The sequence below is a fragment of the Callorhinus ursinus genome, unplaced genomic scaffold, assembly GCF_003265705.2.
Source record: "Callorhinus ursinus isolate GAN/ISIS: 27379988/994484 unplaced genomic scaffold, GSC_fseal_2.0 scaffold37, whole genome shotgun sequence".
Lineage (NCBI taxonomy): Eukaryota > Metazoa > Chordata > Mammalia > Carnivora > Otariidae > Callorhinus > Callorhinus ursinus.
In genome coordinates, this window is record NW_027397099.1 from 6,512,648 (window position 1) to 6,533,104 (window position 20,457).

The 20,457-nt window shown below is 55.3% G+C and overlaps 2 protein-coding genes across 8 annotated transcripts in view; one reads left to right on the plus strand and one right to left on the minus strand.

Annotated features, from left to right (window-relative positions):
* KCTD19 (potassium channel tetramerization domain containing 19) overlaps positions 1 to 6,074 on the plus strand; it is a 32,411-nt gene extending 26,337 nt beyond the window's left edge. For 3 of the 5 annotated variants that reach the window (XM_025889060.2, XM_073880140.1, XM_073880139.1), the window contains 8 exons: positions 297 to 400; positions 887 to 1,029; positions 1,231 to 1,314; positions 1,578 to 1,692; positions 2,085 to 2,709; positions 3,957 to 4,148; positions 4,315 to 4,469; positions 4,799 to 6,074. In XM_025889060.2, the coding sequence (XP_025744845.1) occupies positions 297 to 400; positions 887 to 1,029; positions 1,231 to 1,314; positions 1,578 to 1,692; positions 2,085 to 2,709; positions 3,957 to 4,148; positions 4,315 to 4,469; positions 4,799 to 5,242 (1,862 nt within the window). In that variant the 3' untranslated portion in view covers positions 5,243 to 6,074. The remainder of the gene's footprint in view (positions 1 to 296; positions 401 to 886; positions 1,030 to 1,230; positions 1,315 to 1,577; positions 1,693 to 2,084; positions 2,710 to 3,956; positions 4,149 to 4,314; positions 4,470 to 4,798) is intronic. The other 2 variants (XM_025889062.1, XM_025889061.2) reach the window with 2 other exon arrangements.
* PLEKHG4 (pleckstrin homology and RhoGEF domain containing G4) lies at positions 6,027 to 19,785 on the minus strand. Of its 3 annotated transcripts, none has more exons than XM_073880137.1 (24): positions 17,104 to 17,158; positions 16,560 to 16,611; positions 15,906 to 16,056; positions 14,647 to 15,340; positions 14,398 to 14,493; positions 14,199 to 14,322; positions 14,013 to 14,106; positions 13,852 to 13,926; positions 13,656 to 13,772; positions 13,400 to 13,498; positions 13,160 to 13,308; positions 12,863 to 13,001; positions 12,652 to 12,768; positions 10,688 to 10,870; positions 9,911 to 10,431; positions 9,589 to 9,835; positions 8,834 to 8,923; positions 8,529 to 8,750; positions 8,266 to 8,436; positions 8,008 to 8,185; positions 7,466 to 7,582; positions 7,083 to 7,319; positions 6,883 to 6,998; positions 6,027 to 6,720 (listed from the first exon to the last, which is right to left on the minus strand). In XM_073880137.1, exons 4-24 carry the CDS (start codon positions 15,158 to 15,160, stop codon positions 6,715 to 6,717), a joined length of 3,612 nt encoding a protein of 1,203 aa, XP_073736238.1. In that variant the 5' UTR covers positions 15,161 to 15,340; positions 15,906 to 16,056; positions 16,560 to 16,611; positions 17,104 to 17,158; the 3' UTR covers positions 6,027 to 6,714. The 3 variants fall into 3 exon arrangements, with proteins under 3 accessions (XP_073736238.1, XP_073736237.1, XP_025744844.1); XM_073880136.1 differs by having other exon boundaries at positions 15,577 to 16,056; XM_025889059.2 differs by lacking the exons at positions 15,906 to 16,056; positions 16,560 to 16,611; positions 17,104 to 17,158 and adding an exon at positions 19,771 to 19,785.
* Positions 19,786 to 20,457: the final 672 nt, after the last annotated feature.

Genomic DNA, 20,457 nt, shown 5'->3' on the forward strand with positions numbered 1-20,457 from the left:
GGATCCCTGGTATTGATGAGATTTTAGAGGGCTCACCCTTCCCACTCTGAGTCACCAGCTGACCCTCCAAGCTGCCATTCCAAACCCACCTCACCACCCAGGAAAGTGAGCTAGGTGGTGAGCTGCAGGGAAGGCCTGAGAGAAGGTTGGTTTAAGGGGTTCCTGCTGCTTCTCAGAGGAGGCAACACAACATGACTGATGAAGATATTGAGTCTTAACATGTGTTATTAACCAAAACGCCCGACCTAATTTCCCTTCTGGTCATGTGATCTGTTCCTTCTCATTGGTTTCCTTAGATGAGGAATGGACGGCAGAAATCACTGTGTATTCCCCCCAACAGATCATCAAAGTTTATGTTGGAAGCCACTGGTATGCAACCACCCTGCAGACCTTGCTGAAGGTATGCTGGCCCCAGGACATCCTCCTTTCCTTGTGGCTTCTGTGGCTGAGCAGCTTTAGAACCTTGTCACCTGGCCCTCACACAGCCCTAGCCCCTGCTTAGAGGAAGATCTTCTCCCTGCTCCATGGCCCAAAGTGCTCTTACTGTATGAGCAGCACGCTAGGAAGGCCCGCAAGAGTTTGGGTCAGGAGGAGACCAGTCTGAGGGGTCTGGACCAAGCAAGACACAGGGCGGGGTTACAAATGCCTTGAGAGGGTGGTCTCGTCTAGAAGGCAGCAAAACTTGAAGCTGGGATGTTCTTGTCCCTGGATGCTCTGCTCCCCACTATGGCTCCCTGTGGCTAACAAGACAGGGAGATGGAAATCCCAAAGCCTCTGTTCTAGAATGGTTGAGAAAATGAATTAAGAGAAGACCGACCTGCCCCTTACTGAAGACCCAGCCCTTTAACTAATAGACTAACAGAGTCTGGTGTGCAACCCCTTGCAGTATCCAGAACTTCTGTCCAACCCTCAAAGAGTATACTGGATCACTTACGGGCAGACCCTGCTGATCCACGGGGATGGCCAAATGTTCCGACACATTCTCAACTTCCTGAGACTTGGAAAACTGTTTTTACCATCTGAATTTAAGTAAGTGACAAATGGAAGGAAATCATGTGATGAAACCCCTTCCTTCTGCAATGAAAAAATCTTGAGTTTGTAGCTTTCAGGGAGGAGGTTATATTATTTCCAATATGTGAACTGCTGTTCAAGGCAGCAGCTCAGAAGGCTATGCCTCCACCCACACTCCCACCGCAGCTGCCCAGCCTGACAACGTCTTGTCATCTGCAGGGAATGGCCCTTATTCTGCCAGGAGGTAGAGGATTACCACATCCCATCCCTCTCAGAAGCTCTTGCCCAATGTGAGGCATACAAGTAAGGACACTGCTCTAGACACCATGTTCCGGAGTTTGGACCTTTATGGTCCTCTTGAGAATCTTGTCCTCAGTCCCACCTGCCCATTCTCCTTGGGGTTAAGGGGGTGGAGCAGGCCCAGGATTGGCTAATGACCTAAGTGAAACCTTTTAAGAGCCCTTCTCCGCCCCTGTTTAGTTAACTAGCCAAAGGGCAGACCTGACCAACTGGTTGATGAACTAGTAGAAGCTTCTGCTCACTGACTCCTCTCTTGGAGTCTGCAGGTCATGGACCCAGGAGAAAGAATCTGAAAATGAAGAAGCTTTTCCCATCAGGAGGCTGCATGTGGTGACGGAAGGGCCAAGGTCACTGGTGGAGTTCAGTAGGGACGCCAAAGAAGTAAGCCCCAGCCTTGTTTGGTTTGTTGTCCTGAGAGTGCTACCACAGGGATCAGGGGTAGGCTCTGCTACTGAGGGGCATGGCAAAATTAAAGAGCAAGGCCTACATGGATTCCTAGCGTGGTAACTATGTCCAAACACTGAAGGAAGCACAGGGAAATGTTGGCCACTTGTGGCCTCGGATGCTGATAGTATGTCCCTTTGGAATATGAGAGGCTCCTGGGCTAGCAACACCCCCACTCAGGCTGAGCAAAGCTCAAACGGCTGACCTGTGTGGAGGACAGGATCGATGAGTGAGCAAGTGAGCTCTTGGAGGCCCGGATTATTATTCTCAGGTGAAGCTCCAATGTGGAAGCACAGCATTCCCAGAGCTGCCATGTCCTCCTTTCCCAGACCACAGCCTGCATGCCCGTGCACTTCCAAGACTGCAGTGAGAGAACTCCATGGAACGCCAGGGGGACCCTGGCCAGATCCAGCCAGACGGAGGAGTCTGAGCAGTACTCCCAGACCATCCAGGTGTCCCTGTGCCGAGGTGCCAAGAGGGCGGGCAATCCCAGCACATACTCCCACTGTCCTGGCCTATGTGCCAACCCCAGATACTGGGGGGCCCACCCTGAGAGTCCTCCCAAGAAGAAATGCACCACAGTCAACCTCATACAGAAACCTGAAACCAAAGACCCTCCCGTCACCCCCATGCAAAAACTCATCTCCCTGGTGAGGGAATGGGACATGGTCAATTGCAAACAGTGGGATTTCCAGCCACTGCCCGTCCCCCGGAGCAGCTCCATGGAGGAGGCTACCCTGCAGCTTCCTTTGGGAAGTGAGGCTCCTTCCCAGCCCAGCACTTCAGCTTCCTGGAAAGGCCATTCCACAGGCTCAGAGAAGGACCTGGGCCCACAGGCAGGGGCTGGAGCTGGAGCCAAAGACAAGGGGCCAGAGCCAACCTTTAAGCCATACTTCCCCATGAAAAGAGCTGTCACGCTGAAGGACTGGGGCAAGCAGAAGCCAAGAGAGAACGGTGAGTCCTATCCCATCCTTGATCTATGTCTCATTTAACAACAGAGACGGCAAACCTTGGCCAAGACCACAGAGTGAATTAGTGACAAAGGGGTACTAGAACCCTCTATTTACTGACGCCGGCTCTGCCAAGCAGCAGAGATGACCAGCACACTGGCATAACTTGTGGGGCTAAGAGTGCATGAAGCATATGAGAAGAGGGTGTCTATGAAATAATAGAAGCACAAAGAAGGCTAGGGGCTGGGGAGTGAGCAGGGGAAGGAAGGAGAAATCTCGGGTGCTTGTGGAAACACAGGTCTTTGGTCTAGCTCTGGAGGCCAGGTTTCATGTGGGGAAGTGATGGGAAATAGGGCTGAAGACATAATTAATCAGGACAGGTCTTGTGGGCCAAGTTTAGGACCTGGTACTTTGTTCTGATCCTGTGGGGTGTGGGCAGCCACTGAAGAATTTTAAACAAGGGAGCAAGCAGTCAGGTGTGCATTCAGAGAGCTTGCTCCAGGAATAGAGGAAATATAGCAGAAGCAGGAGTGTTAGAGGCGTAGGTCATTCTAGATCAAACAGGCTAGGCAGTTGGGGGAGGAGGTAGGAAAGGATCCAGCAAGAGAGAGGCCAGGTTTCTGGCTTGTGTGACTACAGGAGGGTGGGTGATTACTGAGGTGGAATGGACAGAAGGAGCTGAAGAGAGGCGTGTTATGTGTGGAGGGGCAGTGTGGAGACAAGCCAGGGGAGTATGCTGAGAACTGCCATGTTGGGCTGTTTCCTCTGTTCCCTCAAAGTCTTTCTACAGTATTGTTGCTTTCCCTTTTAAAGGCTTAGGCCCTCCTTGGAGGGTCTTCTCAGGCCCTGCCTGTGAGCCGTGAGTTGGTCTGTCAAACGTACTCCTCAGAGTGGACATGTATCAAAAGCTCACCCAAAAAGCTCCTCTCGTTTTACAGTTTTCCAATGATTTCCAGTCTCCCAGCTGGGGTATTATCAACTCTAGTTAATACCAGCCTTAGTTCAAGGGGAATTGGGAGAGTTCCTTGGAGTTCCAAAATGTAGGATTAGGCTTGTAATGCTTCTAGGACAATGGAGAGAGAAGAGCCAGGACAGGGCCCTGTCAGCAGAGGGTGCCACTTCTGAAGCTGGAGGCATAAGGTGCTAGAAGGCTGGGGTGACTGACTGTGCTGGTCTGTCACCAGAGACCCCCTCCCTGCTTGGGCTCCAAAGTGGCTTAAGGAGGAACCCCACCCCGTGTTGTTTTCACAGAAAGCCCTGGCCCTGAGCAGCCTCTGCCTGAGGCCAGTGAGGTGGATAATGCAGGGGTCATCCTCAAAGTGGCCCATCCGCCCGTGGTGGGCAGCGATGGTTCCTGCATGTTCTTTGAGGACAGCATCATCTATACCACACAGATGGACAACCTCAGGCATGCACCGACTACAGCCAGCCCCCAGCCCAGAGGTGAGACTCTGAAGCCATACCTGGCCCTGCGCTTCCTTGTGGAGATGCCTGAGCCCCTACCCAGGGTACTTCAGGAAAACAGTCTCCCTCAGGAGCCCTACACTTCTCCCCTTCCTAAGGCCTTAGCCACAGGCAGATGTGGCCACATCTACTCTCTCCTCCACAGAGGTGACTTTCCTGAGTTTCTCTCTATCCTGGGAAGAGATGTTTTATGCACAAAAATGTCACTGCTTCCTGACTGACATCATCCTGGATTCCATCAGGCAAAAGGACCCCAAAGCCATGACAGCCAAGGTGGTCTCCCTAACCAACCGGCTGTGGGTATGTTTGCCAGGCCCCAGACCTTGCTGCTTCTCCACCTGTCGTCCCCCTATCGCCACAATCAGTGGTGCCAGGCAAAGGGAAGCAAGTCAAGGGGAATAGGTCAGGGGCACAAGGGTGGCAAGAAGCACACAGACAGGAAGACAGGGCAGTGTCATCTGAACCAAGCCTTGACCAAGAGGTAGTTTGGCATGACAGTGGCCCCTGATCCCTGTAGCTCCTGCAGACCAAGGGAAGCCCCTGTTCTGCATCCCACTCTGCAAGGCAAGGAGCAAGTATGTGTCGGGCAGCTGCTTCCAGTCTTGCCTGACCAGAGGCTCTCCTTGCAGACCCTGCACATCAGCCCCAAGCAGTTTGTGGTGGACTTGCTGGCCATCACTGGCTTCAAGGATGACCGGCACACCCAGGAACGCCTGTACAGCTGGGTGGAGGTGAGGGCCACCTGTACCCCACTGGGAATGCTGACCCTGTGGACACCTCAAATGGACACTGTCTTGCTGCATGGGGGCCAGGCCAACACTGCCCAGAAGGCAAGGCAGGCAGCTAACCTATCTATGGTCCCTGGTCCCAAGGAGGGAGAAACAACGGCTGAAATTAACCAGTCCAGAGTGATCAAAAAGCGGCATTCGGGCCACTGGTTTTTGCAGTTTTCCTCCAATGGTACCAATTTTGCCTTCATCACTAACACCCCTAGCCATGTTTGGGAAGCACATCACATGAACCCAAGTTTTTGGGGTGCTGAAATCAGACTATTACAAGTCAGACCTTTTTGATGGGTGATACCAATTTCACCTACTTTGCTACATCATCACTTTCACACATTCCTTTCATATATAAGCTGCTTTAAAGCATTCTTTACTAAAAAAATGTTCAGTAAGGTCAAAGGAATGACCCAGGTCTTTTTGTATTTGTTTTTTGATTCCTTAAAATAATTTTAGGGTTTTAAGTTTTTATTTTAACATTGTAGGAGAAAAAGATTTAGCTAATGTCTCCTTAATTTGGTATTTCTGTAATCAAATACATTATTATAATACTTTTCACCCTAAACACACTGGTTCCCAGTTACTATTAGGCCCCTGGCTGGTCTATTGATTAGAAAGGTGAAGTCACCATCTACAGCTAGAAAATGGAAAACCAGTGGCCCGAAACATACATTTTTGACCCTCTGGTCATTCTGGTAGCTACTCCTAGCCACAGCCTTATGAGAGGCCTTTGGGCAGAACTGAGCCCAAGAGCATCAAAGGTCCCCCAACAACAGGCCTTGCCCTACCCCTGCCGCCACCCCCAGATGGGAGGACCCCCCCCCACACCCACAGAACTAGGGTAGGCAACCAGCCAGGAAGTAAGGGATAAGACGAGACTTTCCTTCTAGCTCACACTGCCTTTCGCCAGGAAATATGGTCGCTGCATGGACCTGCTCATCCAGAGGGGCCTGTCTAGGTCTGTCTCTTACTCTATCCTGGGCAAGTACTTACAAGAGGGCTAGGGTGACCAGAAATGCTGCCCTCACATACCCCCACCTGCCAAGGCTCATTTTAAGAATGTGTGTCCCCATCAGAGGGTGTGTCAGTCTATTTTTATTATAAATAAAGAGTAATGAGTCAAGGGCCTGGACTCTGTCTTTGAGATACCAAAGACTTAACAATCAGGGAAATAATTTTAAGTAACAGCTCTAATTGAAAGCTATTCAAAAGGTGTTGAGTCAAAATAACCAAACTGACTCAGGAAGGAAGAGCTAGGCTTGGGCAGCCAGGGCAGTCAAGAGTAAAGGGTACAACAGGTGTGGGCTTGCCCCTAAGTTTGAGAAGGTTGGCTTCAAAGCCAACTGGGAAGCAACTGCTGGGAACCCACCTATGTTCCTCCTGAGGGTGGGGGCAGCCCAGTCGCTGCCCAGAGCCACTTGGTGCCCACCAGCCTAGAGCATGGCAACACCTACACTCCGCTCTAGCCTCATCCTAGCCCCTAACTGGGGAGGGGACTGCAGAGAGAATAGAAGAAGGGGACATGGGGCCAGCAGCTCAGGATCAGGGTAGTCATTCAGGCTTTGCAGCCAGGCTCCCTAGGAGAGGTCCCTGCCAGTCTGCCAGTGGGCACAGACATCAGAAAGAGTAGTCAATAGGGCAGTGCATGTGGGCTGGAAGGTAGCCCAGGTGGCAGCCACACTCTGGTCACAGCAGATCCTGAGAGAGGTGATGTTTCCTGGAGCAAAAGTTGCTGGGTCCACTGCCTGCCTTCCAGCCCGGGCTCAAACCTGTGGTTGAAAGGTAGGCCTGACTGCCTGTTTCCTCAACTCAGGGTCCAGGTAGCATCTCTAGGGTAGGGCCCTGGCCCACCCACCCCCATTTCCACCTAAAGGAAAGGCAGCCATAGGCCTGGGCTGGGACTGGTGGATACAGGACAAAATGGTACTCACACAGGACAAGTCCTCAAGACCCCTGCCCAGGGCCTGCGCTGACACATAGCTGCTGTCAGACCCACTGGATCCACTGGCTGATGGGCACTGGGATGAGACCTCGGAGTCCTCAGGAGCTAGGGAGGAGGGAGGTAAGCTGTCAGCACAGGAGGGCCAGACCCTAAGCGATACCTCTGCCTCTGAGGTAAGCCCAGACCTACTCAAAGACAGCTGACTGCCCAGCTCCACTTCAGCCTCCAGTGCTGCTTCCTCTGGGAAGCTGGGAGAATACAGGGGCCAGCGGAGTCCCAGAAGAGCCGGGTCTCTGTACAGGTGCAGGTTGAGGGACCCCAGTACAGAGCAAGAGGCAGGGTCTCCAGGAAGAGAATTCAAGGCTCCCAGGTAGGGGCTGTCATAGTCAAACGGGGCCACGGCAATAGAGGCCCGAGAGCGAACTTCTGCATAAGAAAGAGGGTCAGGTTGGGACAGGCCAGAGCCTACCTGGGCCAGGGTCCTGAAGGGAGCACAGGCAAGGGCTGAAAAAGGTCCACGCTGCCTCGCATGCAGCCTTCCGCCCCCACACCCCCGGCAGCCTGCCTGCTACCTCGGCACTTCAGGACGTAGTTGACGGTGCGGTCGTTGATAGCTTCCTCGCTGGGGGCGATGTCCTGGAAGGCCTTGTTCCCCACACCCATGGATACCATCTCAGCCATGCGAACCTCTGGGTGGACAGTGGGCATACGTGGGGCCTCTCTGGACATCAGCCTTGCCCTTGGGCCTCTGTCTACCCTCTCCCTTGAGTAAGTCCTTCCTATACACCCATACCCAGCAGATTAGCCGTCCTGTGCACAGAGCCTTTCTTGGTGCCATGCTCTCCTCCCCACAATCCTGGGGGCAGGTGTCATAACTGCCCTTTTAAAGTTAAGGCCTCTGATACTCAGAGAGGTTAATACTGTGTCCGTAGTCAGGGACAGTGAGAGCAGGTCTGCCTGACTTTGAAGTTCTTTCCCCTACACTGGCTGCTACTGCGGGATCTCCCTGCTCCCAAGCATTTCCAGGTCCCTAAGCCCTGCCTGGGCCCGAGTAGGACACTGTAAGCTGTCCAGAGGGGGGGACCTTCTATTGACGTAGGGGGCAGGGACACACCCTTGTTGTGGATGGCCTGCCTCCAGAGCAGACGAGAAATGTCAGCCGTCCAAGCCTGCTTGGTGGCCATGCTGGCAGCCTGCAGCACAAAGGTGTCCCTGGCCTTGCGACGGCGGAACCAGATCTCAAACCGCAGGTTGCTCTCCCCACAGCACTCAGTGAGGCCCAGGTCTGCCATCTGCGTGGCCAGGAGAGGGGCTTGGTGAGGCGCTGGGGGAGAATGGGGCAGGGAGCATGGGAGGGGTCGGGTGGGCCTACCTTGAAGGAACGCTTGTAGGCAAATGTGTCGGTGCCTGTGGGCCCTCGGCGAGGCTTGCTGAAGAGCAGCAGCTCCTCAAAGAGAAAAACGCGGCGCAAGGACTTACGGCGCCGGGTGCGCACCATGAACTCATCCTGTCGCACCAGCTGCCCCTGTTCCTTGAGGTTAACCTGCCAAGTTGGGGCCCAGTGAGTACCCAGTTTCTGCCACCCCCTCCCTTCACACCCACTGCACCTGCCCACCAGGGCCCGGCATGACTCACATCACAGCCCTGAATGGCGTCCATGGCCAGCAGGTCATTGCCGTGTCGCAGCTGGAAGCGCACGAGGCTCTGGGCGGCCCGCAGGGCACTCAGCTCCTGCACGGCGCCCCCACAGGCCCGCGCCAGTTCCTGCAGCAGCAGTGCGTACTTGCTCATGCGCTGGATGGGCTTCAGCAGGTAGGAGGCCAAGTCTAGGTGGTCCCCCAGCATTTGCTGCTTGTCCTGCCAGGTGCATGGAAGACCATCAGGCGGCTTCGGGGTACCTCCTCCATCCCCTCCTCCCCTACAGTCTCAGGCTCATCTACCTTGAAGAAGGCGTGACCGAAGCTGATCATCAGGGCATCAGAGCGAGGTTTATTCTTGCTGTAGAGTGCATACATCCCAAACTGCACCCTCTGTGAGGACACACAGCTCAGCCTGGTTGCAAGGGGGACAGCTTCCAAAGTCTGGCCCCCATGGGCCAGATTCCCTCAGCTTGAAAGGACCAAAATGCCAATAAACAGCTCCCAGGGAAGCCTCCCCCTGATCCAATCTGCCTGGCTTTGAATGAGGGGTAACCTGGCGAGAACAGGCACTGTGCAGAGCGGGGCTTGCCCACAGGGCTTTTGCTCCTCCCACTGCTCTGGGACCACCACTCTGGGACCCCTCACCTCGGACTACCCCTTCTCTTGCTCACTGCACTCAGCCACTTTGACCTGTCTCTTCCTTTAAACGTGATCTTTCCTCTGGATGGAACACTCTGACTCCAGTCCCTCTCTCTGGCCCCAGCTTAAACATCAGCTCCTCAAAGAGGCCTCTAACTGCCCCACTCCTGCCCACCACTCATTCACAACCATCGATCTATCCTGATTATTTTCTTCCTGGCCTCAACTATAATCTGGAATTCCCTTTTATACTTTTATGTCTCTTCTACTACAACACGAGCATCCAGAGGGGTAGGGACCTTGCTGGTCTTGCTCAGAGCTGTACCTAGCACAGAGCCTGGCACCAAGCCTGCACCAGGGGCTCTTTGTTGAGTGGCAGAATCAGCTAGGGGCCATGTGGCCTGTGGGAGGCTTACGTGGCGCAGGAAGGCATAGGCTACCCGGGAGGGGTGCTGGGTACAGGCCTCCAGCTCACGCAGGAAGAAATGACAGTGGAAGTCCCGCAGCTTCTCCAGGTTGCCGAAGAGGTGGGCGCGCTGGCCACGGAGGCCCTGGGGCACATCGGGGCGATCCAGCTCGGGGAAGTAGTTCTCCATGGTGTAGTCAAGAGCACGGACATACTCCCGCTCTGTAGCCACCATCTCCGCCAGCACCAGCTGGAGCCTACCACATAAGTGGAATCAGGATTCAAGACCTCTCTCCTGCCACTGCCCTCCCTGCCCTGCCCACTGCCTGTACCTGCTGGGGCTCCTGGGATCGGAGCTGCTTGACGGAGGCATGGTAGAGGATGACCCTGGCTGGGCACCCCCTCCGGCCTCTGGTCTGTGGCAGGCAGCCACAGTGGCTGCATGGTGGCAGTGGTGGGCAGGCTCTCTGAGACTCTGCCCCAAATTCTGATCAAGGCTGCCGGCCTTCCTCAGGGGAGGGGTGGCAGATGCAGCGGGCACACGGCTGACACACACGCTCGCTGTGCTGCCCGTCGTGGTCATGGCTGTGGTCAGTGGTGGCTTCAGCGCGGCCTCTAGCTTCTGGTCCAGGGCCAGCCAGGTGTCCTGGCATCGTGCCCAGGCCCAGCGGCACTCCTGGCGGATGCCCTCCGACCCCAACCCTGTGGCCAGAGCCCACATTTTTCGGAAGTGGGCAGGAGGCAAGTCAGGGTGCTTGGTCCAATGCAGCTGCAGCCGTTGCAGCGCAACCCCTGGGTGCTCGCGCTCCAGCTCTGCCAACAGCCGCTGCCCCTCCTCAGCCCAGGTCGACGCCTATAAACACCAAGGCCAGAGAGGCAGTGAAGGTGGGGCCCACCAAGACCGCCGAGCCTTCCCTTCAACCCACTCCCCAACCCCGCAGGATGATGACTCAGGCCATGCCCCACAGTGGTTGGATTTTGGGGTCAACCTGAAGACAAGGAGAGAGAACAGGCAGAATGTCCTGAAAGCTCAGGCTATGCTGGGGTTAGGCAGCCACCCCTCCACCCCTGCCAACCACCTGCAGCCAAGGTCAGGACAGCCCACCTACCTGCTTGAAAAAATGGGAGAGTTTCTCAGCATCTGCCAGCCGCTGTCGCCGTCGGGCCAAAGCCCTGGAGAAGTCAGTCAGCTGGGCTTGCAGGGCCAGAAAGCGGGCCCCAGCGGGGCCTAGCTCAGCAGCCTCCCAGCCAGCCAGTGGCTGTAGAAACTTCTCCGCTCTCCTGACCTGCTCCTGGAGACAGAGCCTGGGCTCAGCAGGTCTGGGCCTGGTAGTCTAGCCCAGAGCAGTCTTTTCCACAGACATCTACATGTCATTGTCAAGTCTCCCCTGTGACTGAAGACCTTCCCTTGCCCCCGACTCCCCTCTGTCTCTGTGCCCCTCTCCACAGCCAAACTTCCGGAGAAGTTGTTATCCTTGGTATCACTGCTTCTTCCCCGTGAGCCTCATGCAACCTCAGTGCCACCGCCATCCCCAGCCCTTCTCAGGCCTCATCTGACCATCACTCAGCAGCCTCCAGTCCTCTCTCTGCCAGCTCCCCGACCCCTCTCCACTCAACCTGATTCTCCTCATCCTTCTCTGGTGGTTCCTCCTCCTGTTTCCCATCCCTCACCTGGGCCATTAAACACTGGTGCTCCTGAACACAGTCCACACGCTCTCTCCTCAGGCAGTCTCGTGCGACCAACTTCAAATGTCATCCACAACTCACATCCACCAAGTGACCCTCTACACCCCGGTCTCTCCTCTGAGTTCCACTGATGAATCCCCTTCCCCCAGAAGGTCCTTGTCTCCCAGCCCCTCTCTCAGGGAACGGCACTCATTCAACCCTGAAACCTCCCTCTCCTTCTTACTATGTATCCACCATCAAATCCCAGCAATTTCTAAAATCAATCTCTTCTGCCACCATCTGGTCAGGGAAAGCATCATTCCCGGTGGGCCACTGCAACTGCCTCTGTGGACTGTACACATCCATCCTTCAAGTCACCGTCTACCCAGAACCTAAGATGATCTTCCTCGGGGCGCCTGGGTGGCTCAGTCGTTAAGTGTCTGCCTTCGGCTCAGGTCATGGCCCCAGGGTCCCGGGATCGAGCCCCACATCGGGCTCCCTGCTCAGCGGGGCAGGAAGCCTGCTTCTCCCTCCCCCACTCCCCCTGCTTGTGTTCCCTCTTTTTTTTTTTTTATTTATTTCAGAGAGAGAGAGAATGAGAGAGATAGAAAGCACGAGAGGGAAGAGGGTCAGAGGGAGAAGCAGACTCCCCGCCGAGCAGGGAGCCCGATGTGGGACTCGATCCTGGGACTCCAGGATCATGACCTGAGCCGAAGGCAGTCACTTAACCAACTGAGCCCCCCAGGCACCCTTGTGTTCCCTCTCTTGCTGTGTCTCTGTCAAATAAATAAAATCTTTAAAAAAAAGATCTTTAAAAAAAAAAAGGATGATCTTCCTAGAATGTGGATCTGATTATGTGACTTTCCCACTTAGACGTTACATTGAGACAGGGCCCAGTCATTTGGCCACTACTTTCCCAGCCTCATTTTACCTCATCTCACTCCATTCTCCCTCCCTTTTCTGCACTGCATTTCAACCTCACTGTGCTGCTTATGGTTCCTCAGGCAACCCATGCTCCCTCCTGCCACAGAACCTTTGCACATGCTGTTTGCTCCCTCAGCCTGGAATGTCTCTTAACCCCAACCCCTCTTCCTCCTAATTAACCCTGATCTATTCTTTAGCTTTCAGTTCAAAAGTCACTACCTCAAGAAAGCTAGCCCAACACCCCTTCTGGGTGAGGTCTTTATTAATACACTCAGGTAGAACCACGTACATGACTTCTCTTCAGAGCTTCTGCCTTGGTTTGCAAACACACATATGACTTTGAACCTTTGATTACAAGTGATCCTCTCTGCTGAACTGTACATTCCAAGAGAGAAAAGGATAGATTTGCCTTCACCCATTCTGCATTTTCAGTCCTTGGTCAAGTGACCCAATACCTATGGAATAAACAAGTGACCAAACTCACCTGGGCAACCTGGACCAAGTCCTGAAAACGACCTTGGGCCTGGAGCAGCATGTCCAGTGAGGGCTCCCTTAGCTCCTCAAGTGCTGGCCAGCCCACCTGCTGTAGCCACACTTCAATCTGGAGGGGTACAAGCAGGGAAAGGAATGCTGCTATGGGGTGGAGGTCATGCTTGAGATCAGAGGGCGGGCCCATATGGGTAGATAGTTCCCACCTGGTGCAGTCCACCCTCCTGGGCCTCCAGAGTCTGGACCAACTCTAGTGCCTGTACCCGCCGGTTACTCTGGAGGGTCAGTTGGTGCAGCAGTCCATCTACACGGCCATAGAGTTCATCAACCTCATCCACTGCTGGTCTGGTATAGGGTACATGGTCTTAGAGCTCTTAGTTGCCTTGCTCCACTCCACCCCATCCTGGGACCACAATTCTGGCTGGTTCTGAGCCAGCCAGCTGAGTCCCTAGCATAGGATATGGTGAGCTGGGGCAAGATCTGGGATCTGAGTTTGCATCTACCTGTAGTCTGGGCTCTGGGTCACCTCTGGGACTGCTTGCTTCAGCCATGCCAGCTCCAAACCCCCTTGGCATTGTAGCCATGCTAGCCGTGGTGAGTCTAGCACATGCTGCATCAGGACCTGTGCCTGCCGTAACAGCCGACCAACTTCCTGTGATTAAGTGCAACAGGTAGTGGAGGTGAGCATGGAAGAAAAGGAGGGAGACAGGGAGCACTCGGAGAGGTGTCGAGGAAACACTCACCCCAGACTCCATGGGCTGGGGCACAGCCTTCATGCTCTCGATGGCCCCCTGGAGCAGGGCACAAACCACCTGGCAGCTCTGCAGTAGGGCTTCCAGACGCTGTGAGCAGGGGCAGGCATGACCAGAGTAGTGCTGTGCTGGTCCCAGGCAACCTGGATACCAGGCCGGCTTTGCACTACTCAAGCCAACCCAGAAAAGGCCCCTCTGCTGGCCACGTTGCCTGCCACCCACCCTGTGCCCCACCCACTGCACTGACCATCCGGAAGTCCAGCCAGGCCTGGTGGCAGTACGGCAGGCCTCCTCCCATTGAAGCTGGCAACCCGGAGGTGGAGACGTGGTTCAGCAGGCTCTGATGAGAAGGCAGCTGCTGCAGCTACCAGAAAAGTAGGTGGTGACTGAGGCCTAGTGGGGAAAACAGCCCATCTCCACCCCTGGCCGAAATGGCTCTGTACCTGCAGCCTGGAAGGTACCTCCTTCGGCATCTTTCCCAGTAGCAGCACCTGGTACACTGACCCTGGGGCAGCTTCCTGCAAGGAATTTGAGTTCAACCATGTCCCCAGCCCTACACAAAAGGAATGACTGAAGGCAGGGGAAGCTACTATCGTGTACTCACCTGCAGTTGGCTGAGCCCCCAGAAGAGGGAAGAGCATGGGGAACAAACCCGGGCGTCCACCAGCACGGTCAGTCCCATGGCCTGTACTTCGGGCCTAAAGAAGAGGCTTCAGTTCAGTATCTAATTCCCCAATCTTGCCATCTCCCAGCTCAGGCTCCAACCCCCCCCCCCACTTCCTCCCCAAACCTGGGAATGCTGCGCAGGTAGAGCAGGAGGCGGATGAGTTCACGGTTACTGCACTTGGGATGAAGCCAGGCTGGGCTATGGGCACACAGAAGCAGCACTGCCCGGCCTTCTACATCCCGAGTCCCTGTGGGGAAAAGGCAGTGAACACCTGCCCAATCAAGTCACCCCCCTCCCACCGCCTCCAGTCATTCCCAACTACCTGGCAGGGTAGCCATGCCACTGGCCAGCAGCTCCCAGGCAAGGTCTTGGGCCAGGAGATCATCAGCAGGCTTAGGGAGGCTAGATCCACTGGGGTCTTCAGAAGGAAAATGGCTTGGGTCTGCATTGGGCCACCCCCGCCCCCCAGAGACCCTTCCTCGGACCTGGGCTTCAGGTGGAGTAGGGTCAGAGCCCTCCCCCCCTTCAGGAACCCCCACTCCCAAGACTTCCTCGGCCCCGCCTCCCTTACCTGCCTCCAGTAGCTCTGACATCGTCTCAGATAATGGGCCTCCAGGGTCCACAGGATCACTGTCCAAACCCTCAGGACCCAGGTGGGCTGGCATTAATCTCTTTGGAACTTGGGCCCTTGCCAAGCCTCCCCCTTGACTATCACTCTCGCCCTGTGCAAGGCTGAGGCAGGAGGACATTGGGCACAGGAGGCTCTCCACTCCAGAAGGGGTTGGTTCCTCTAACTGGAGTGAGGAACCTCCTAATGTGCAACCCTGGGCATCCCCCGACCCATCTACAGCCGTCTGTCCTAGGGGAGGCAAAGGCTCCCCAGGCAAGGGGCTGCCCTGTAGCCCTTCTCCCTGGGCTGTCCCTGCTGTAGGTCTCAGAGGATTGGGGTCCTTAACCTGCATGCGGGGAACAGGTTCTTCTTCATCCCAGGCATCCCTGAAGCTGCACACAGCAAACCTCCAGTCAGTGGCGTGTCCCTGGGAGTCTGGGGACTCATCCCCAACCTCCGGTGGCCCTTCCATCATCCCCTCCTTAAGAGTGGGCCTGCTCAGGGCAAGTGGGAGAGGGGCTGGGCCCTCAGTATGAGGCTTCTGCTCATCCAGGAAATGGGTTGACGATGGTCGTGAGTACGGCTCCGTGAGACAGGCAGAAGGCCAGTCTCGGTGCCCAGACAGAGGGAGCACAGACGCGGCGGCAGTTCAGACCTGAAGAGAGGGGAGAACAGCAGGGGTCGGCCCCCGCCAGACCGCGCTCACGGGGGCCTCAGCCAAGAGGGCCCCCGCTCTTGGACGCGCACTCCCTGCCACGCTTTGCTGGTCCATGCGGATGGGACGCCGCCATTGCATGGACGCCGTGCTGCCTAGTGCTGACACCCGCCCAACTGGGCCTTGTTTGGCCACGAGACTCCGCGCCCCATCCCTCGCCCGCCGGCCACACTCACGTCCCCGGGACGCGGGACGGTGAAGCGGAGTCCTCGAGCCTACCGCCCCGCCGTCGACGGCGGGTACAGCGCGCCGCCCGGCGTCCACAGGCGCCGCCTCCTGGCGGCGTGGAGGGAACGCAGGGCGGCGGAGGATGCGGCGCCGCGCCGCCCCCTGGGGGCCGGAGGACGGAGCTGCCGCCCACTCCCAGGCCCGACGGCAGCGGCCGGGACCCCCAGGAAAGCGCCGAGGAGTGGGCCCTCGGAGCGCCCCCCTGCCCGCCGCCGCCCCCCTCCCACCCTGGGGGCCAAGCGGCTCGGCTCCACTCCCACCCTCAGGGCCCCCTTACTTCGACTTGGCTTCTCTGTCGGCGGGGCGGGGCAGCGACTGCCAGCCGTCCCACTGTGCCCACTCCCCGGGCCTGCCTGAGAGCGCCGGAAGCGGCCCCCTGCTGGGCAAGGCGGTGTAAGTGCCCGAGGTGAGGGATCCAGTGGGTCGGCCTGGGGATAGAGGGAAGGGGCTTGCGGTGGGGGGAGGGGTTCTTGAATGCACGCAGTATGGGGGCGCTGCCCCACCCTCTCCTCAAAACTGGGAGCACTCACTCCTCGCGGGAGAAGATAAGTGTGGGCCCAGGGTCCCAGGAGGCCCCTAGAAAGAGAAACCCTCTAAGTCCAAACCAGCTGCTTGGGGCTGCTAGGAACCAGTGGGGCTATCTTCATGGAGGGTAGGAGGAAGGGGCTCCCCTCCCTTGCAGCCTTCAGTCTTCCTTCCAGGCCCAGGCACCAAGACAGGTTGTATGATTCCAAGACCCGGTAGGGGACTCCTATCTGGGCTGGAGCTGACTCAGGCCTGCCGGAGTCCACCAGGCCCAGACCCTCCACTCTGGTGCTTTCCTGGGCGCTTTCACCTACCCCCCTCCCCACAAAGTCCAGCCAAGGAGGATGGGGCTGAGGTCAGGGTCCTGAAGCCAGAGACACAAACCCAGGCCTGCTCCTCCACTTACCTGCTGGGTGAGCTCCAGCAACTCAGTTCTCTTTAAGCGTCACCTTACTCACCTGTTTAAAAAAAAAAAGTCATTTTTTTTTCCTGGGGTTGCCATAAGGAAGGAAGACCCCATGTGTCAGATGTCCAGTTGCTGCCAGCATTTAGGCTGTGTTCATGCCCTCCCCATCATTTCACCTTCATTCAGGGGATCCTGAACTGGTGAAAGGTACCTGCTCTGAGGTGTGAGGTGCCTTTAGGGCATGTGTGCCTGGCCTGACATTCCCCAAAATTTGTGGGAAAAGTGTAAGAAGGTAGGCTGTGTAGCCAGAAGAAGGCACTATGCCCCACGACATGCTCAGGCCCTTGGTTTCTGGGAGGGGAGGGGCAGTGGGTATAATGGCTTCCTTGGCTTTAAAGCAGGCACCCCCTCAGGAGCCTGGAGGCTGCTAGAGGAGCAAACCTGGGCATCAAAAGCAGGCACAGTGGTAACAAGAGCAACCCACCCCCACCCCACTCCCAGCTGCCACATCAGCACCCAAAGTCCAGACTCTCAGACCAGCTACCTAGGAGCCTTCTTCTTGAGCTGATCTGGCTGCCAGAGGAGCCTTGGGATTGTCCTGCTCTGTCCCCAACCCCCAGCCAGGACCTCTGGCCCCACCCTCCTCTAGCTTTAGCGAGCATCAGGACCAACCTTGGATCCCTCCCCAGCTGTCCCAGGGCCGCCCCATTGAGTCATTGCCTCCTGCTCCCTCCCTGTCCTTCTGCCCACTGTCTGCCCACCCCCAGCCACCAGCCAGGCCTCCTAGGAGCGCTAAGATCTGGGGGGACCTGCTGGCAGGTACACATATCCCCTCCAATACCAGAGGCTAGTAAGAGGTCCCAAGCCACAGGCCATAGCTGACCCCAGCACTGCCGGGCACGGGCAGCAGATAGATTCAAGGTCAGGGGCAGCCTTGGTTTGTTCACTCCACATAGAATGTGCATTGTAGCTTCATGAAAACAGAGTGTACTGTCCATTTCTGTACTTCCAGCACTTAACATAGGGCCTGGCATAGAATAAATGCCTAGGGGTGCCTGAGAGTGGTCACATTACCACCTGCCCTCCTGAGGCTCCCCATCCTTGAGCCAGATGTAAACTAGAGTCACAAATAGAGACAGATTCAGAGGCTCAGTCTGAAAGGAAAATGGAAAAGGCAGAGAGCTAACTGATGCACAGCCCTAGGATGGCAAAGATACGGATAGAAATGGGGACACACAGAGGCCTAGTGGGGGAACACTGGGGGCTGGGCCTGGAACCAACCCAGGCCGCTGACCACAGCAGGCTCTGCAGGGCTGAGCTTGCAGGACTGAGGAGTGACTCATGGGGCCCATCTCTGTGGCTCTGCTGGCAGCAAAATTCACTCACAGCAGCCTTTTCCACTGAGATCATAAAATGGGGTTGGGCCTCCCTTCCCTGCCCCTTCCCCAGCCTTCCCTCAGCCTCCCATTCCTTGCCAACATAAATCAATCAAAAATAAGATGGGGGCTGTGGGCCTAGTGATAAGACACCCAAAGTCATTGCCCTTACTCCACCCCAAACCTTGCACACTCTCTTCAGTACTGCCCCAGACAGCAAGGGTGATAATACCAGACTTCCAGACTTTTCTCACTTTTGGCCTAAATAAACTCCAAACTCCATACTGGCCTAGAAAACTCATCTGATCACAAATCTTGTCTCAAACGTGTTCATCTCCCCTGGTCAAAATCCTTCCTCCTTCAAAACCTGGTTGCAGCTTAGGTCACCTTGAAGGCCATGTCTGTCCATCATCTTGCCCAGTCAGGTGGTGAGCCATGGATGAGCTCCTGACTTGCTCAGTCTCCTGCATCCCACATGCCTGCCTCTCCCCCAGCTCTGCTCACCTGCTTTCTCCCCCTCCATCTCTGACTAACCCTGTCTTCCCAGACGTCCAACTATCCTTAGTTACCCAGCGCCAAGCCCATGAGCCCCTCTGCACCCCTTCCTCCTACACCGTGAGTTGCCTGATTGTGTGGATTTAATTTCTACCACCTTTCTAATCTAAAAATTCTCAAAGAATGTCGTCTTTGTGATCTCCCTCACAAGGAGCTGCTTAAGATTACAGATCTCTGGGTCCCCATTGCTTTGCTAAGTCAGAACCTTGGGACAGGCCCAAGGAATTTACATGGCTTTTTTTTAAAGATTTATTTTTAGAGAGAGGGGGGGTGAGGAGGGGGAGGGGCAGAGGGAGAGGGAGAGAGAGAATCTCAAACAGACTTCCCGCTGAGTGCAGAGCCCCGACATGGGGCTCAATCTTAGGACCCCGAGATCACAACCTGAGCCGAAACCAAGAGTCGGATGCTTAGCTGACCGAGCCACCCAGGTGCTCCAGGAATCTGCATGTTTGACAGCTCTCAGTGATTGTGACCCTAAAGTCCGAGAATGGCTGCCTGCCCTCTCCAGTCTCTTCATATCCCTAGGCTGCTTGAGCAGAACAAGCCTCCTGTCTCCAGCCTTCCCTTCTACCAGTCTATCCTCCACCCGGGGTTTCTTTCATTCCATCTGGCACCAACTGCATTTGAGCTCCCTAAAGCGTATCACTGCCCACACCACTCCCCAGATCACAGTTCTCCCAGGCCAGCTCTCTGCCACCTCCACCCCAGCCTGTGTGTTCCTGGCTGGTTTCTCCAGAGCATATCACCCACTGCTCCCAGCTTTTTGCCATGTGTGCTCTGGGCATGCTGCTCTTTCTACCTGGAATGCATCCACCCAAATTTGCCTGTATTGTCTGAACCCCTACACACACACACACACACACACACACACACACACACACACACACTTTCATACCCACTAGCTCTTCACAAAGCCTCCCCAGATCTCCTCAGAGTCCCACAGCACTTTCCTTGCTCCTTGCCTTACAGTATAAGACCTGTAATGGCCAACATTAACGATCCCTTACTGTGGGCCATGCTGTATACTAGGTTCTTCTCATTTTTTTCATTTCATCCTGACAGCAAACTTATAAATCTGTCAAGAGATGAAGACACTGAGGCTCACAGACAGTATGTAACGTGCCTAAGCTGCCATAGCTGGTAAGTGACAGCTGGACTGTTAACTATTAGGTCCTGTCACTGCCAGCTCTAAACAATGTGAGGGCAAAGCCCAAGTCACTCCTCTTTTCTTCCCATTTTCCCATTCGTAGCCCAGAGAAGGTAAAGTGTTTATTGACTACCTGTGTAACCTTCGCAGTGTCGAGAGTCCTTCAGATCTATAGAGACAGAAAGTAGGTTAGTGATTACCTAGGGCTGGGCAGGCAGGGGATGACGAGTGCCTGCCAATGCGCACAAGGTTTCCTGGGGATAATGAAAATGTTCTAAACTTAGATTGTGATGAGGTTGTACAACTCTGTGAATATATTAAAAACCACTGAACTATACATTTTAAATGGTTGAGTTTTGTAGTATATGTGTTATATCTCAATAAAGATGGATGTCTTCTTAAAAGTCCTTTAGACACAGTGGGAATTGAATCTGGGGCTGCTATTGTCTAAGGATTTTGGTCCCTAGATGTTTCTGGACCCCACACTACCCACTTTATAGTGTAAACTTGAGTGGTAAGCAGCTCCCTTGAGATTGGCCTCCCACCTGCCATGGGCAGAGGACTTCTGTTTATTTGTCCTACACCTGCCTTCAGGTTTTCAAGGAAGGCTTTATCTGGTCCCAGTATGTGCTGGCTACATCTTTGGGTACCTTGGGACCTATTTTCTGGGGTCGCTTTTCCTGCTGGCCTCCCTATTTTAGAGTGGACTCCCAGTTCTGTGACCCTGTGCCCATACAACGATCCCTGGACAGCCACTGCAGGCCCCCCGCTCAGGGTACCATGTTGGGAAGGTATGAGGGAGGAGGGAAAAGAGGGCCAG

Excerpts from the sequence above, each read along its gene's own strand:
- PLEKHG4 (XM_025889059.2), bottom strand. The coding sequence starts at position 15,160 with ATGATGGAAGGGCCACCGGAGGTTGGGGATGAGTCCCCAGACTCCCAG. Across the intron at positions 13,927-14,012 it reads GGGGGCTCAGCCAACTGCAG|GAAGCTGCCCCAGGGTCAGT; the intron begins GTGAGTACACGA and ends AATTCCTTGCAG. Across the intron at positions 7,583-8,007 it reads GCAGGCCATCCACAACAAGG|AGGTTCGCATGGCTGAGATG; the intron begins GTGTGTCCCTGC and ends CTGTCCACCCAG.